This window comes from Pectinophora gossypiella, chromosome Z (genome assembly GCF_024362695.1).
Source record: "Pectinophora gossypiella chromosome Z, ilPecGoss1.1, whole genome shotgun sequence".
NCBI lineage: Eukaryota > Metazoa > Arthropoda > Insecta > Lepidoptera > Gelechiidae > Pectinophora > Pectinophora gossypiella.
The window spans coordinates 14,097,126-14,115,128 of NC_065433.1; the positions used below are offsets into that span (position 1 = coordinate 14,097,126).

Genomic DNA, 18,003 nt, shown 5'->3' on the forward strand with positions numbered 1-18,003 from the left:
ACCTCATATTCAGATAACTGATACGTTTCAGTTTTGGAATGTGATTCAGTATTTATATAATTTATGACCGTGCATAATTATGTATCGTTCATAATCATAACAACCTTATTTGTTACAATCAACGAGGTAACTCATCAGAGATTTCTCCCCACCCCACTAAACTGGCAGAAAATGTTACTTGTATCGGAAATAAGCATTACGACTACTCCCCTCCGGTTTACCGGTGGCTCGTGTAGCTCTAAGGTAATAAGTCTTGGATATAGTCTAGAATAGGTTTTCTCGTAATCGTCTAAGTTCGTTTTAATACGGAACCCTAAAAATCAGGTTTAGGTAAGATCCGCACGTAAGTAGGTAAAAGTGTACCTACTTTTGCAAATTACTTTATAACTAGGTATTTTATTTACTTTTTTGTCTACTATTTTTACCAATTTGAGTACCTTTAGTTTTAATTTCTACTCTGAAACGGAACTATTTCTGCTAAAAACGGAACGTAACGTATTTCTTTCTTGCTTGACTTTACCGACTGACGTTTCGACCCGAACTACTTGTACACCCAGCGTATATCTATTTTGTGGAATTGTGTTAATTTTCGTTACCATGTCTGCTCCAACTGAACTAAGTTTTGACGAAATTCTTAAATTTATGTTAGCACACAATGGCAAAGTAACAAATTACGAGTTAGTTAAGCATTTCAAAGTGTTTTTAATGAATCCTGATATGCGGGGTAAGTTTCCGATTGTTTGCTTTCATACAGTGTAATTCACGGAAAGAATTATGGGTAATCCAGTATTTTAATGTTTGTAGATCAAGCCAGAAACACGTTTAAAAAGCATGTCAACACACTGGGCATTATAAAAAATCAGAACAATGAAAAATGGATTATACTCAAAAAGAAATATTTTCCTAACAATGATAAAGAGAATGAAGATGTTATTTCCAAATTGCCTGAATCACCGAGTGCGGCTTCCCCAACCAGCCCTCCAGAACAAATGCAACCTCCATATCGCCCACCTCCACCAGTGCAGCTCAATCAAGACTTTAGTATTCTTACAAATATCTTACAAGACAGCCGGTCAGCTGTCAATGAAGCTCCTCCAGAAACACCATTATATGAATCAAAGGAAAGTTTAACATCTATCTTAGAAGAGGTCCCACCAAAAGTTCACCCCAGAAGAAAATCATCAGATAAAGTTAATGAAAAGCGCTCAAGTCTAGGTGGACATTCAAGCCACAGATCTTCAATACCTAACCAAGATATGATCCTCGATGAACCAATGTCACCACCTTTGACAACCTCAAGAAGTGAAAGCATGTTAGTCGACAATGAACAGACAATCTCTGTCAAGGAGCGAAAACAAATGTTTAACAGGATGGCTTCAGAAGGAGATGTCTTGAAATCAAACAAATTAGGTGGGAATTTTAACCAGGTAAGATTACTTTTATAATTTAACATTTTAAAACAACAATATAAACATGTTTAAATACTAGCTTTCCTCTTGTGATTTCATCCATTTGGACTTTGCTTATATCACTCTCAAGTCTATCCCTGGAATATAAATACATCCTTAGAATATGCCTAATGAATGACAGACAAAAGAGTTATTTTCACATTTATAATATTTATATGTCACAGTGGTTCTGTGGTTCACTGGCTTGGTTCTCAAACTGGCAGTGCTGGTTCAAATCCCTATACTGGACTTGCACCAATTACCAATTAATTTAACTGAGGTGCAGTTTTTAAATAAATAAATTCAGTAATCAAGGCTATAGTGTAGCATAAGTACAGTTTTCACTAACACGGTTGGCTCAACCACTATTTACACTGATATGGCTCACTACCTATAATGTTGTTATATCAGAAAGCTTGGTGAGGTGTGGGTATTTATGTCATCTTGCGACGGATGCTCCTTTAAATACCTCTAACCAATTTGCATAAGTTAATATTTGTATGGATTTCTTCTAAGTAGTCATATTGTCAGACTTACAAATACTTCATAGATTGAATCACGACAGATTATTTGGGAATTTTCAAGAAAGAAAGAAATCTTATTTACATAATTTATTTTTTTATCTTTATTAGCCATAAATTTAGATACAATATTTTTTATTTTTATACAAATTCCATTATTCGGCGGTAACGTTTAGGTATGTATCTGTGTGCCCATTGGCAAAGGCCTCCCCCAATCTATTCCACTCCTCCTTGCATTTAGCCGTTCTAGTCCAGGTTCTACCGGCCACTCTGACGATTTTGTCCTCCCATTGTTGGAATGGTCTTCCTCGGTTTCTTTTGCCTTCTCTTGGGTACCATGTGGTGACGCATTTGCTCCATTTGTCTGGGCCCCGCATTATTTGGCCTGCCCATTTCCACTTTAAATGTCTTGTTTTGAGTGTTACATCAGTTACCCTAATTTTCTTCCGTAAGTCTTCATTTCGTGTTTTTTCTATTCTCCATGGCTCTTTGGCAGATTTCGAGATTTTTACTGTGTTCTTTTGTAAGTGCAGGTAAGTGCCCATGTCTGGCAACCATAGCACAGAACTGGTAGAATACATACATTGAAGAGTTTGCTTTTAATCTTGATGTTTGCTTTTTTGTCTTTCATGACTTCTCTGTACGACCAATATGTTTTCCATGCATTCCCCATCCTCCTATCTATCTCCTTTGATGTTATTTCTTGGGTAGAGATGAGCTGTCCCAGATATTGGTATTCTTGTACATTTATTCAATTATGTTAGCGCCTATTTTAATTACTGAGTCAGACTCAACATTTGTCATTGCCTTTGTTTTTGTAGTGTTCATAGCAAGACCTACGTCTCTACTAGCCTTGTCGAGGTCTACTAGCATTTTTTGGAGATCAGCTGCCGAAGTGGCCAATATCACTAGGTTCAATAGTGCAATAGTGAATCTGAGGTGCAATAGTGTTTCTCCATTGATGTTGATGCCGAGTTGGTCCCACTCTAGCTTTCGGAATACCTCTTCAAGAACTGCTGAAAATAATTTTGGTGACAGGGGTTGCCTTGTCTTACTCCTCTTAGTATTTTTATGGCCCTCTTTATCGAGTTTTACTTTAGCCGTGGCACCAGTGTAGATGATTTTGATTATCCTTATGTATTTGTGCTCTATGCTTTGGTTTCGTAATGCTTCCCAGATTTTTATGTGTGTTTTTTACATAATATACATATATAAATTCACGCCCTAGTGATGCCAAACAGGGTAGTCAAAGGTAATATCAGGCCGAATATCGCCAAGTATTTGTATTTTATTCAACTTGGATAGACATAACTTGAGTGAATTAAACAAGAAACAACAATATTATTAAAATAGCTGACTTAGACATATGTATAATATCATGTATAATACTCCTATTCACCAATGGTGAAAAGTCATTATACCAACCAATCTTAATAAGAACAATTCTCTGAGTAGTTTTGATGGTGTACAATAAATAAAACAGTAGCCCATCCATACACGTTATAATATCGTATTTATGTTAGAGCAAAGAGCTTTAAGGACTTATGGTACATTATACTTGTAACATAGGTATCTAGCTAGGTAAGATAGGCCTCCCCTTCCTCTTTTAATTTTTCGCGGTCTTGTGCGTACACCCAGTCCCTCTGGTAAAAATTATGGTTGCCACGCTATGTCTATCAGGGTCTGCCACGAGACGCCTAAGTACACCTCAAGGCATCCGTGTGAAGGCAAGTGTGACGATCTCCAGCCATAGCTCAGGGTGCAAACGGCCTCTGTGGTCCAGTGGTTTGAGCGTTAGACTCACGATCCGGAGGCCCAGGTTTCGAATCCCGGTGGGGAGATATCACAAAAATAACTTTGTGATACCTAGTTTGGTTAGGACATTACAGGCTGACCACCTGATTGTCCGAAAGTAAGATGATCCGTGCTTCGGAAGGTACGTTAAGCCGTTGGTCCCGGTTACTGTTTACTGATGTTAGTGAGTAATTGTTACATGAGCCATGTCAGGGGCCTTTGGCGGCTCAATCATAACCCTGACACCAGGGTTGATGAGGCTGGTATTCTACTTCACAACCCACACGATAAGATGAAGAAGAGGGTGCAAAATATGGACAAAAATACAAAACAAAAGCATTTTTATTGTAATGCCTACTTACTATAAATTGGGAAGATCTCCTGGGACATAGCAAATATTGCGGATTATTACTATGCATTCAGATGCTATAGGTAGATAGTAAAAACATCGACTAAGGGATTGTGTCCACTCCAATATGCAGGATCATTATATGGGCGATGGGGTGATAGTCTTATTAGGGCTTCGTATCAGTGGCAAATAGTCTCCCTATTACTTGTGATACTCTCCCTCCCACCTCCATATGGATCACAGATGGCAGTTTATGTATATGCTATTGCGGATTCGAAATTGAAAAGCGCCAATACGACAATAAAAAACAAAATAACCAGCCTATATACCTATACGTCTCTGCTGGGCAGAGGTCTCCCCTCAATCACCCAGAAATGGTATAAATATTACTTCACCAGTCTGCTCTAACTTTTGCCAACGATTTAACGCCTTCCGTTCTGACAATCAGGTGGTTAGTTAGCCTGCACTATTTTCACCAAACAAAGGATAGTCTCACAGAGTGATTTCTGCAATGTCCCCATCGCGAATTGAACTTGGTCCTCTATGTAGATCGTAAACCCAACGATCTAACCGCTAGACCACAGAGGTTGCAATATATTTGTTTACTAATGTGGTTAGATCTTCCAACTCTTATTCATACCCATTAAATTATAACGTGAAAATGTATTTTTTTTTAATTACACAACATAAAATCACGCTTATATCGCCAAAGGGGTAGGGTAGGCATGAGGTGAATAGTATACAAATCCACTATATCTATTCTATCTGTCTATTCTTTAATTATATGGATGTAACTTAGACAGGTGCTTAGACGTTCGTCATTGACATTTCATATTTCTTATGCTTATGATTCATTGAGTTGAGTGAATAAGTACCAAATTGAGTTTTAATTATAGTTCTTGTTAGTTACTCTGTACTTAAAACTCACGTGTAGTATTTACTTAGATTATTAATCATAATTTGGAAGCACCGTGCGCGTGCGCTTCACCTGTTGCTCACCGGTTTGCTGACAATTATTTACAAATATTTGGATTCGGTTACAGCTAACCACAAACACCGTTGGGAAGTAGTGTCGAACGATTTCATTTTGTTAAGGTATATCCATATAGGTTCTGCCTATGTTTTCGTTTTATTATAATTCAGGTTTCTGACATAAAAATATCGTAAGGAACAAATTCAGTAGGTTAATATTATGACGAGATATAGGACAGAAAGTTAAATCATAAAGAAATGGTATGTGTGGAACACCTTTTCAAGTCTGAATAATTTCTTGTCTGCATTGAAAACACGATAACATCACCTTAATCTAAATTTTATTGATGCACCTTTATATTATCTGATAAAGAAGGATCCACTTACAAAATACTATGAATTTATTTGGTCTAATGAATTACTCAATATTAAATAAAATTATGCGTTGTGGGTAAATTTCCTGTCCTCAGCCACCTGGCGCAACTAATTGAATTGTAAAACTTTCGTCACGGGCCTTTGGTGGTCAATCTTTTTATCAACGTAATCGCGTCGCAGCGGCTTACTGAGAAGAGTAATGGGATTTTTTTGGTAATTTATGTAGGTACACCTTTTAAAATATCGGGAGTAATAAGTAGATACAAATAGTAAACCCAGAACCAGCGGCCGCCAGACGTTCATTATTTTATAGAAACTGGAAGATTCCCTGTCAATAGTATCTAACTCACGTAGCAAGAATCAGCAACTATGAAGTTTGAACTATTGTTGCTACGTAATGTGTAGGGGGTTTTGCGCAGATAGACTTTCGGCTTTTATAAAATAAGTAGTTAAGGGCTGATGGTCGCTTGCTCTAAGGCTATAGTGACTACTTTGTAGATTTTGGTAACTATCGCTATCATTTGATATGACATCATAAACATTATGCAAATCTTTTACGGAGACAAAAGCAGGAAAGCATACCCCAAGGACACTCGCAACAAAGATAAAAAAAATAAGTGAATGGAATAAATCCCTATACTAGGGAAGGTAGATACGAGGTGAACATCATAAGCTCCTAATGACAAATATTAGCCCCTGCTGTGTACGCTTCTGCGCACCTAATGGGGTTTACAATTGCTTTTATGATGTGTACCGCAAAGTAACTTGTTAAAACAACATCTGGTGAAAACAGCTACCGCTCTGATAGAGCTCTGCTTAAACAATTTTTCTAATTTCATGTATTGAAATCTGGTATTTGCGTATAACACACATTCTGATCAACTTAAATTAAGTACCTACAATCCTTAATCGAACGGTGGAGTTGGCGTATGATTCGACGACCTAATGATCTTATCTCGACATCCGCTAGTTCTTTTAGAACTTCAGCTCTGACTTCGTTAATAACATAACTGAAACGTAAATTAACGTAAAGTAATAAATATTGAATAATCCGTTTCTTACTAATATGCCACATTGCCACCCGTCCGAGAGAGATTCTGCATCATAAATCAACACTGAAATAGATGTCGACGCATACCTATCTCGCACTTCCGCTCGACAATTAGAATGTTCAAAAATTAATTTAAAACATTTTATGGAAGAGAGAGAACAGTCTCTTTCGCCTCTTCGCTATAATAAGATATTATACTGGTTTTTTTTCTTATCCATTTCCTTTGACGGAGGGTCACCATTAGAGATAATTTTACTCTAGTAGATTTCGAGCTTGGCGAGTTTACATAACAGACAGACAATCAAACACAATTTCCACCCTGTTGGGGTGGACAGAACCATGCGTACAAACCAAAGTCTTATATTATTATCATAGCCAAGTAAATAGGCATTATTTGCCTCTAAAAATAAAGGCCTCGTAGGTGCTAGTAATCACGACAAACTAATCATTTGTAGTCAATAATATTATTATTATTCATGGTACATAGTCTGTCAAACGTTACCTCGTGACTTGCGGTCGATTGTCCCCCGACAATTACGGTCACACGACATAAAACGCACGTGTAAGGTATAAGCACTAAAAGGGTCATTCGTGCATCATGTCGAAACCAAGTAGGTGTCTTATTGGAATGTTTTTAGTGTGTTGTTGCTTGTATGAAAACGTTTTACTATTTTTTATCCAACCCTTGTTAATGTAGTTAATGTATTTACATTTTACAATATTACTCAAAACAATTAAATTCTTCTACGACGTGTCAGTAATAAATCCTTCAAAAAGGTAGCGAAAATAAGCTTAGTTTTAAGTATACGTCATCATCGTTTTGAATAAACGCGCGCTAGTTGTTATGCACGATGCGAGAGATAAGCTATCACGGTCCGTTGCGAGTTGGCAGGAAAATATGACCGATTTCATTGTTCTCTCTCTGCTATTCGGGCCTGAGAATCACTTGCAGCCATCAACAACACGGATGCCACACTTAACGAGCCTTGTCGAAGTGATGGAAAATAGGAACGGATGAATTAGCTGTCAGCTACTGGAAGATAAAAGAAGACGGCGCACACACATTTTACGATGCTAAACAATCGAGTGTTTGTGTCAGTCATTAACGGTCACCTCGTTAGGAATGTCCGTTCCTATTGATACTGCTAATATCTTTTCACTTCAAGAGGCTACGGAAAATTACGTGGCATAATTAAGAATAGCGCCTTATTACTTTATTTTATTTATTATATAACTAGTTATTTCGTAGGTACTTGCCATCCAGATGGTGTTCAGCGACTAAAAGATGCTAAATGAACGAATTCTTGACGAACGTTGTTCCAACAATATAATAAAGTTGAACGTTAGAAGGTTGTGACGTGTATCGATCGTGATGTCGTGCCGTCGCCACCACACCGTGCCCCAGCGCGAACACCCTGATGCGTCCGGCGTCCCGGAGCGCGGCACGCACGCCTGGAGCCCTTTGGCGACGCACTGGCGACCATATCACCAATGCTTTTAATTCACTTAGGTATATTAAAAACACATTCCTTTTTGACTTAAACTATATGAGCGTATATTTTTTTTTGATAATCTTATGCAAAACGAATGTAGGCAAAATAAAGTATATTTGTCACCAAAAAAAAAACATCTATAACTTCATAGATCTAAGGATCCTAAGAACGTCTAGTTGAACAGAAGCGTTTTTCGTTTACTCGCCGTCGATAGAGTTAACGCAATTGCAACGTGGGCGCATTGCGTCGTCTCAAACATGTTGAAGTTTCTTCGAACTATTAGCCGCTGGGTAGGAGACATCTTCGTGTATCGTTTCATGGAACAGCGATATATTACCAAGAATAAATGGTCTTTCTGATCAACTTTAACGAGTGATTTGTTTCGCCTCAGATTGAAGGTTAATTGTCGTTACCGCAGCACCAAAAAACTGGCAACGTACAAACTTAATCTTCTTATTAAATCAAACACATCACATTAAGGATGTTATCTTGTCAATATCGAAGTCCCTAACAGTGAGGCCAATAGTGTAGACATAAATATGTAACGACAGGTGGTAAAGTGGTCATGCTGCGCAGCGCACGCCCTGCGAGCTGGCTCTATAACCAATAAGTCCAAACAGTCATTGTTCAAAAAGGAACTGTATCATATGTACCTACGGTTACTATTTAAAACAACCTCCTTCTGTCGCTTACACCGTAAGGCTTGTATTGACAATCGCAGCGCAAGCCTGAAGACGGGAGAATTCGAATTTATTGACCATTAATTCAAAATATTATTTTCACAATATAAGTACTCATTTATTAATTTTGAAATATTAGGTTCCGATTAATTTATATGTGTCGTTAAGATATTTATAATGTATGTAAATATCATCTTTATTTATAAGCCTAATCTTTTGTTTTCAGACGTTAAGTATAGTGATGTGAATAATTATAGAAATTGTTTGCTATGAATAAACAGTATATTTTTCATAGATTATTTAATAATCATGCTAAACACAGGACTAGGGCTAGATAACGTCTCGCTGGCGATCGCTGGACTATCTGTCCCTTAAATTGAATTCATAAGGTAGCTGTATTGATTATGTAATTGGCGTAACTTTTGTTTTGGACTACTTCACAAAATATGGATCTTAATATGTTCCACCTTTGGTCACGCAATATCAGGTTATGGTCTAACACGAACTTATCGTAAAAATATTATATTATTCAATCTAATACATTAAATATTATTTGTTCACAGAGTGTCGATGAAGATCGAGCTTCGGTAAGTTCTGCATTGTTATGTTATTATTTTAAATGATAAAATTCATATCTGTAATTTTAGGTAGGTTTGTAATTCTAATCGTAATCAATGCCAAAACCCTGCTTGCTTAATCAAGCGCAGCTACATAATGAAATGGTTTTTTCTGTAATAAGTAATAGAATGCTTTTTAATAACCTAACGTGGCGTATTTTTTCTCTGTGAAGCTGGACCCAAAGAGTGAATCCGACCCTTTGGATTCGAAGCAGAAGCAATGGATATTATGTGCAGCTCGTGGAGAATACCACGCGCTGGCCAAGATGTGCAAGGAGAACGCCAAACTCGTCAAGACCAAGGTCAGTTGAAGTCTAGTTGAAGTTACATAAGAATAAACACCGTTCCGTAGCCAATGGCAAAAAACGGAACCTTTATGGATTCGTCATGCCTGTCTACCCGTCCGTATGTCACAGCCACCTTTTTTCCGAAAATATAAGAACTATACTGTTAAAACTTGGTAAGTAGATAGACCTATTCTGTGAAACGCATTAAGACTTAATATACTTACATAGAAAAAAAATTGGGGGTTCCCCATACTTAGAACCCAAAAAAATATTTTTCATCTTTCTTGTGGGGTGTCTATGGATAGGTCTTAAAAATGGGTCTTATTAATAAAGGTCTTAAACTGAACAGTTTGCGCGAAAGATACTTCCAAGGAGTAAAATGTATCCCCCCCTCCTTTGGACCTCTAAAATAAGAGAATGATAAAACTATTTTTTTTTATGGTGTACGTTACCATGCAAAGTTGGTTGGAACGAGATCTAGTAAGTAGTTTTTTAAATAAGTTATAACTTATTTTCACACATTTCGTAGAACAAAAACCTACGGGGTACTTCCCATATACCTAGATCCATGAAATTTGACAAAGGAAAAAATCTAATTTGTTGATTCATCACAAAATATACTTTTTGCATTTACAAACTTATATTTGCAGTTGGTTAACTAATAGCGACGTAGTCAATGTACGGAGGCAACAGTTTTACAACAGCAAATAATGATTTTCAATTACAAAATTAGGTATTTGCAGTTGGTAATTTAATCGCCACCTAGTCGATGTGTGGAGACAACAGTTTTCCAACGGCAAAAAAAATAATAAAATAAACTTATTTAACAACATAATTTAACTTAGCATCACGCCTGTATACCCAAAGGGGTAGGCAGAGGTGTATAATAGTATTATACACACACTCTGCGTGCGTGTGCTGCGTTTATTGTGTTATGCGTTGCTTAGATTATTTTTGTTAACCCCCGACGATGCAATGCAGAGAGAAATGTTAAAAGTTTCATTCTTTTGTTTATGTATCTCCAGAATTCTACTGGTTTGTATTCAGCGTCCGATGATGACCAGGGGGGTTAAAAAGGCCACATCAAAGCCATTCATCTACAAAAGCAATATTGCTAATTGACATTTGTTTGCACTGCGCAAATGTCAAATTGCAATATTGCTGTTTTAGATGAATTCCTTCGATTTGGCCGTTTGAACCCCCGGTGGTTATAGGATAGGAACTCAACATTAAGTAAAACCCCCGAATTTGGGCTAGTTTGATTTGTCTTGATCACTTTGGCCCTAAGTGCTTGGTATTCAGCGTTTGATGATGACCAGGTGGTTATAGGACAAGAACTCGATATTTAAATAACTGAAGACCCCCAGAATTTGGATTTGTTTGATTCCAACTCTGGCCAAGTGGCTGTTGGCGGTTGGTACTCAGGCTCTGATAACGACCAGGTGGCAATTTACGGAATCCTCGGTGTACGAGTCTAGACTCGCACTTGACCGGCTTTTTTATTTTTGGTGTAGTCTCGTTTGAGATTTGAGTCTGACTACAAATCACTCGTCAAATCAAATCTTCGTTAATTTACTAAAAATATTTATAGTCTTGAAACATCCGTTTTTATGTCGGAGTCGGATTCAGATAGGTACTCTTTTATTATTTCTAATCAAGCGTGGTTGCGTGCTGTCCTCTGATTACCTTTGGCTCTGCCACCCCATTAGGGATTATGTTTATGTACATATGTATGTATCTGATGTTTCGATTTCTTATTCCGGTCAAATAACCCTGTCGTAGAAGTCAGACTTTGCCACACACTTGTAGTTCTGTATACTACACTGAATGAATTCTTGAATTTAAAATGAGAATTGTTACTACCGGCCTAGAATAACGAACATAATATTAGTACGTACGGTCACGAGCATTAATATGTATACACGTTGGTACCATGTCACATTAACTTTTTGACAAATTGAACTGTAAGTCTCACTAAATGTCAAATATGTTAGTGCGACAGAGTCCTAATGTGCGTACATTATATTGCTCATGACTGTACCTAAATTAGATCTGAGATATAATCCAATGACTGTCTTACCAAAATGGTGTTTAAGAAATAAATATATTACTTATTTGGGATTATTTTTCCACTGTTCCAGTACCTTAGGTAAAATTTATTCGTGAGTAGCATCACCACCCACCATTATAGTAGGCAAAATCAAATTAAATAGGTAGCAGGACCACATTGTCCCGCAGATCCGAGATCAGAAAGACTTGAAGACGCTTCAGCTTGGGCTGGTAATGGCTATACCGATTATCATTATGTCTTAGGAAATATCTTTAAATTCTACAAATAGGTACACTGTATTACTGATTTCAAGGGCAGTTGTTAAGGTAGATTCAAGTAGTGTAATATTAAAGTGTACAGCTATGAAAATCTCGTGTTAATTTTGTGGGGCATTGTACCTTTTTTAAAGTTAATTTCGAATCCGGAGGTTTATTTTACGTTATTGGTAGGTTATCTATCCTAATTCCTAATTATAGCTCCCTAATGTCTTGCGTTTTATTCCTGGTCCGCTTCCCTTCTTCTTCTTACGGGACTTACGTCCCTACGTGCCTTTCGGAGCATGAAGTCATCTTAATTTTCGGACAATCAGGTGATATGGCTTGCAATGTCAGAATAAAACATGGGACAGTAATGTAAGTTTTTAGGGTTCCGAACCTCAAAAGGTAAACCGGAACCTTTATAGGATTACTTTCTTGTCTGTCAAACCCTTTTTCTTTTTTTTTGTAATGTCCCCACCGCACCGAAATTCGAACCTAAGCCTCCAGATCGTGAGCTGAACGCTCTAACCACTAGACCACTGACAAATAACACCCTAAAAAATCTGTACCTACGGCAAACTACAGCGCATTTTAGCGACCTAATGCGATTATTGTGTTTACGGTGACTTTTATTTTATACCTACTAGTAGTAAGTACAATAATGGTGATGCTTCCAGCAGACACTTCCTAATTTTATTTTAAGCTATACCTGTCATTTTCTTACCCGTCGAAAACCCGTTGACTGGCCCGTGTCGTTTATCGTTAATTTAAAAATAAAAGTTAAAGAAACAATAACAAATGAATCAAATAGGCATCTCACTGGTTTGCAACCTGTTTAAAGTGTGCTGTCAACTTAATTCTGCCGGGTTATAACGCCAACTACTTATAGGAATATAAGTAAAAGTTTGCAAGTGTTGTTTAAGATTTCTGCCTAAAATTGAGTTGTGTTTCTCAAATTTTTTTGCCTGATTATTACAAGTCCCTTTCCGTTTCAGCGGATAAGAAATTAACAGGTATAACTTAAAATAAATTTAGCAAGTACCTAATGGAATCAGCGCCATAATTACTTATGTAGTAGATTTGGAGGTGAGAAACAGTGACAGATAAAACAAAAGACATACGATGTTTGTCATTCTACAACCGGAAGGGACTGGCTTCATAAGTGATTGTAAGTTGTATTCTGATGATTACCACCGATATCTATAGAGATTTCTGTAGTTATTTTGCAATGCAATACCTATGTGATTCATTCGCGCTTGCGTAAGTCTGGGTTAGTATAAATGTTACCTTAGTTGTCGTAGTAGGTATGCACATTGCACGCCAAGTACTTAAGTAGTTCGAACATTTGTGAATATTTTTGCAAAATATCATTTTTGCAACAGTAGTGACGGATCGAAACTCACAAAAAAGTGATAAACGGTAACGGATGTAGTTGTCCCATATCCTTGGGGTTTTAGGCGTTAGTTAGAGAGCACATGTCCAAAAGGTGTGCTTCTAATTGGGTCTCGCCGAGTGGGCCCGGCGCCGAGTTGTGCCCCCCGCCGCATGCTATCTTGACATATCTCCGGACGTAGTCCCTTGTTTTATTTTACGAGCCATCTCTCAGACCCTATCTTTTTTTTCTATTTTACTATTGTGTTTATACTTTTTCAACTCGTGTACTTGATATATTGAAGTCATAACTCTAAGGATCGCTAATTCTAAAGAGCATTCCCACAGGTTTGTTTATTGAGTACCGTCAGTTAAATTACAATTTTCAGCTGTGTTTAAAAGCACTACTTACAGTAGGTTATCATTTGAGTTCACTGAGTTTGATCTCTCTCTCTCTATTTAAGAGCTGCGCTCTTGTCGGTGGAGTAACCGCCATTCCTCTCTTCTTCCCGCCAAAACCTTCACCTCCCGATACGACACGACCTGCACCTTCTCTTTTATTTGTTTCATAAATGTTATCCTAGGTCTACGCCTTCCTCTCTTCCCTTCAATTTTTCCTTCTATAATGTTTGTTATACATGAATCGTTTCGTATCAGGTGGCCAATCATATTTCCTCTCCGGTTCTCTATAGTCTTCAATATGGTTCAATATGGAGTTCACTGATATAATTCTAATTATATACCTATGATAATAAGTCAATCGTTGTAAAGCGTTAAAAATGTACGTCAGGTTTTGTAAAATCATAACATTTATAACGTAAAAATCTTAAAAATAATAATGTTATTGATCTAACAGAGTTCACTCAGCACAACTTTTTTGTAATTGTCTTTCACATATTGTGCATAAATATTATTATGATGGTTGGAGCTATGTGGCGCCGTCTCTTTAGCAAAAAAATATTTTATGCACCGCTTAAGTCTTTATTTAAACCTGTCGAGTTGGAGTCGCGTCGTCGCATTGATTACTGAGTACATTACTTTTATTGAATACGCAATAAAAAGGGTAATGATAGCCTTCTCTTTTATTGATTCGTTGTAAATCAAGGGTCGACGCAATTGGATTTGAATTTTATTGGCATCCTCTTGTGGGCTTGTGAATTGTTGTTAACTAAATGAAGTAAATGAGAATCATTTCAGAATCGTCTTTCGGAGCATTAATTTAAACAACCTCGTTAGTTGGTAAGAAGGTCTATGACATATTAAAATTTGTTTCAAATTAATCCGTCACGACTTCTATTGCGCACAACATATGCTTTAAAATGTAGAACGACGACTATTTTCATTTTCTTCTTTCCGTCTCCTAAGCTATTAAAGCAACAGTAAATATTGTCAGACAATATGTAACATGTGTTTGTTAGTGTGACTTGCTGGTTGACATTTGTCGTCTTTCCTATAAAAAAACACTTTGATGCTTATTTTCGTATTTGCCGCGCTTACTGATAGAATTATCGATTTGTGGAAATATCTCTCTGTGTGGGTTCTTATGATTTTTTTATTGTGCGGACTGCTTGTATCTCTTTGAAATGAGATGTTTAAATGTGTCATCATCGCTTCCTATCTAAGAGAACGACAAATATTTATTCATTAATAACTCCTTGATGATGAGATGGGATCTTATTAGTTTTTTAACACATCATGACAATTCTGCTATCATAATAATCTTCTTAGTAAACGTCTCTGTATTCAGTTTTCTATGTTGCAATTTTACTAACATCAAAGGTTTTTTCTTATTTTAGTGGTTTATTTTTGTTGCTCATCATTTCAAATGCGTTTCTTGCAAACTGATTTCATTATCAGAATTTCTGAACAGTATCTATCTGCTCGTGTTACAAAGCTAGATAAAGTGTCATGAGATAAAAATCTCAGCTATATCGACAGAGGCCTAAAAAATTAAGGTGGCACTTTCATTAGCGAATTACCAGTTAAAAATTTGTTGGGGTCTATAAAATGCAATTTGATAAACATTTTATGTTTCCTAACGATCGTGTAATTGTGTTAATAAATATTTGTTTAGCCTGAAAAAAAACTATGCGTTATTTATTATTCTTGATTTACGGCCATTGGATATCAACAAGGCGGAGCAGCCGAAAGAGTAATTAAATCCAAATTGACTTTAGTCCGCTATATACTCTACGGGTTATACTTTGCTTTTCCGTGAATCATTCTAATAAACTTAATTGGATGAATCAAATATTTATTTTATCAAAACCTTCTTTTGGTTTGCGAATGATTTGTAATAAACATTATATTATTATATTAGAAGAATATCATTTTAACTATGTTTGTTTATACATGAAATGATTTAAGGTGCTTGGTATTCTCTAATGGATGACTTAGTTGGGTACGATTAATGTCAGTTTTTTTGACCGCAGCATGGCGCCTGCCCGAGTCGAAGATTCTATTTCATTGTAAAAAATATTCCCAACATTTGCCTAAAATTTCGGTTGCACGCGCTATTAACACCAACTCGACGATGGGAGTGTCTTTGCGGAAAGCAATTTACATCCTGATTTATATTTCGGTGCAACCTATTGGTAACGCTGACATATCTTGCTTTAATTAAGACACTGATCTTTCTAAAATATTTACTTATCTGTGGTTAAATTTAGAAGTGGCCTATTCAGGATAGTGCATTTAATTATCTATTCCAATTTCGCTCACGTTAAGTAAATTGCCGAGTCGGATTTTATTATTATTAGCTTGATTGATCTCTTTATATTCTGGTTGCAGTAAAAGTTATTAGTGCAATATTTCGAGCGCCACATGTTCACATATTGTGATACTACGAACTCGTTTGTTTCACTCGCTTGTTATTTCGTCAAGTGAAGCACGACGGAGGAAACTTTCGATGTATTGTTCTTTTTTTGTCGCTTCCAATGGGTGTGCAAGTTCTCGGACGCGGCCGGCGCCACGTTGCTGTAACCCGAGACTTGACGCTGCGCCTCATCTCATTTTGACCGATCCGTCGAAGGCGCGCGCCATTGTTTATGCATGTCGAACACAGGTCGAGACGATGAAACCGCTCTTTATTTCTACATTTCCTTAATCTTCCCCAGAAAAAAAATCTAATTAAACATTCAATAATCTTTGAAAGAGCAAGAGCTTTTTATTTACCTATCAGCTATTTATTTTTCATGTTATTTTTTTAATTATTTAAGTCACATTTCAATATAATTAAATGTACAAACAATTGCAAAAAATAACCAAGAGTCTGGTTGATGGTATTATGTAACCATTGATGCCGGGGTCTCACGGAACAAGATCTAGGCGCGCAGCATAAGGCACTTGTACCGGAATGCAAGTCACTCTCACAATAAGTGATTTCCAACACGCTGACGCAGCATTATTGTAATGGTTGTTTGTTTAGTGGTTCTACCTTACTCGTGTATCGGCCTAATCATATATGCCCATAGTTTTGTTTTTATATGGCTGTTTCATTATAGAGTTCATGGGCGTGTGATGTTGGGCGCAATCAAATTTGAAAGGAGACAGCATTCGTGCTGTTTTGTAATTTGGTTCTGGCGCCAACAGAGAGGTGTTGCCAGAGCTTGAACTTTAATCAGTTAATAGTTATTGTCCCTTTGTTTATGATTACCAATTATTTAGGCACTATTAGCAAGTACGGAACGTTTTATTTGATAAGGACCTTATTTCGTTCTTTCAATTTGATATTGTAACGATGAATGAGACGTACCTAATCATTACTGACTGCGGCGAAACAAAAAGTAGGGTTATTCTTAATAATTAATATTTGTTTATTTATCTTATAACGTAACAATCAAATTGAAACGGCCTCAGTCCAGTGGTTTGAGCGTTCGGCTCACGATCGGAAGGTCCCGGGTTCAAATCCCGGCGGGGACATATCACGAAAATCTCTTTGTGATCCCTAGTTTAGTTAGGACATTACAGGCTGATCACCAGATTGTCCGAATGTAAGATGATCCGTGCTTCGGAAGGCACGTTCCGTCGGTCCCGGTTACTACTTACTGATGCAAGTTAGTAGTCGTTACATGAGCCATGTCAGGAGCCTTTGGCGGCTCAATAGTAACCCTGACACCAGGGTTGATAGGATTGGTAATCCATCTGACAACCCACACAATAGAAGATAACGTAACATAAAAATAGCGTACTAAAATATACGTTCCACTGCTGTCTCTTACAACAATTTCACTAAATTAAAATTGGTAAAATGTTGTATTAGAAGGGAAATTTCCAACTATTTAGCTTATATCATATATCAAATATATAACTTTATATCAATATGATATGAAGCACTTAAAGCTACAATATCAAAACATTCAAAGAAGTTAGTTAACTTGTGATTATTCTCTGAACGTTTAAGTAGCAATTAGTTATAAAAGTTATAGCCTAATAATAGAAGCGTAACTTGTGATTATTCTCTGAACGTTTAATTAGCAATTAGTTATAAAAGCCTTATATTAGGTAGATGCGGTCAGATGGACTTTTGCTAATACTACTCTGGTACAAAGTGTGCAAACTTATGGTGGAGTTATTCTGAATTAAAACTAATTAATTTTACATGTGCTAGCAGTTTCATAATCTTTCCGGTTTTTCTACATCACTATACCTATCGTGTATAGATGTTGTATTCACCGAACAGGGTTCGGTTTGTTATTGCAAAACACGAAAGCATACTAATTGAAATTCAGCATGAAAG

The 18,003-nt window shown here is 36.8% G+C and overlaps 1 protein-coding gene across 1 annotated transcript in view; it reads left to right on the plus strand.

Annotated features, from left to right (window-relative positions):
* The first annotated feature begins 504 nt into the window (after positions 1-504).
* Positions 505-18,003, plus strand: part of LOC126380704 (ankyrin repeat domain-containing protein SOWAHB) — a 37,106-nt gene continuing 19,607 nt past the window's right edge. The window contains exons 1-4 of the mRNA XM_050030296.1: positions 505-724; positions 805-1,427; positions 9,247-9,270; positions 9,474-9,602. Of these exons, the coding sequence (XP_049886253.1) occupies positions 598-724; positions 805-1,427; positions 9,247-9,270; positions 9,474-9,602 (903 nt within the window). The 5' untranslated portion in view covers positions 505-597. The remainder of the gene's footprint in view (positions 725-804; positions 1,428-9,246; positions 9,271-9,473; positions 9,603-18,003) is intronic.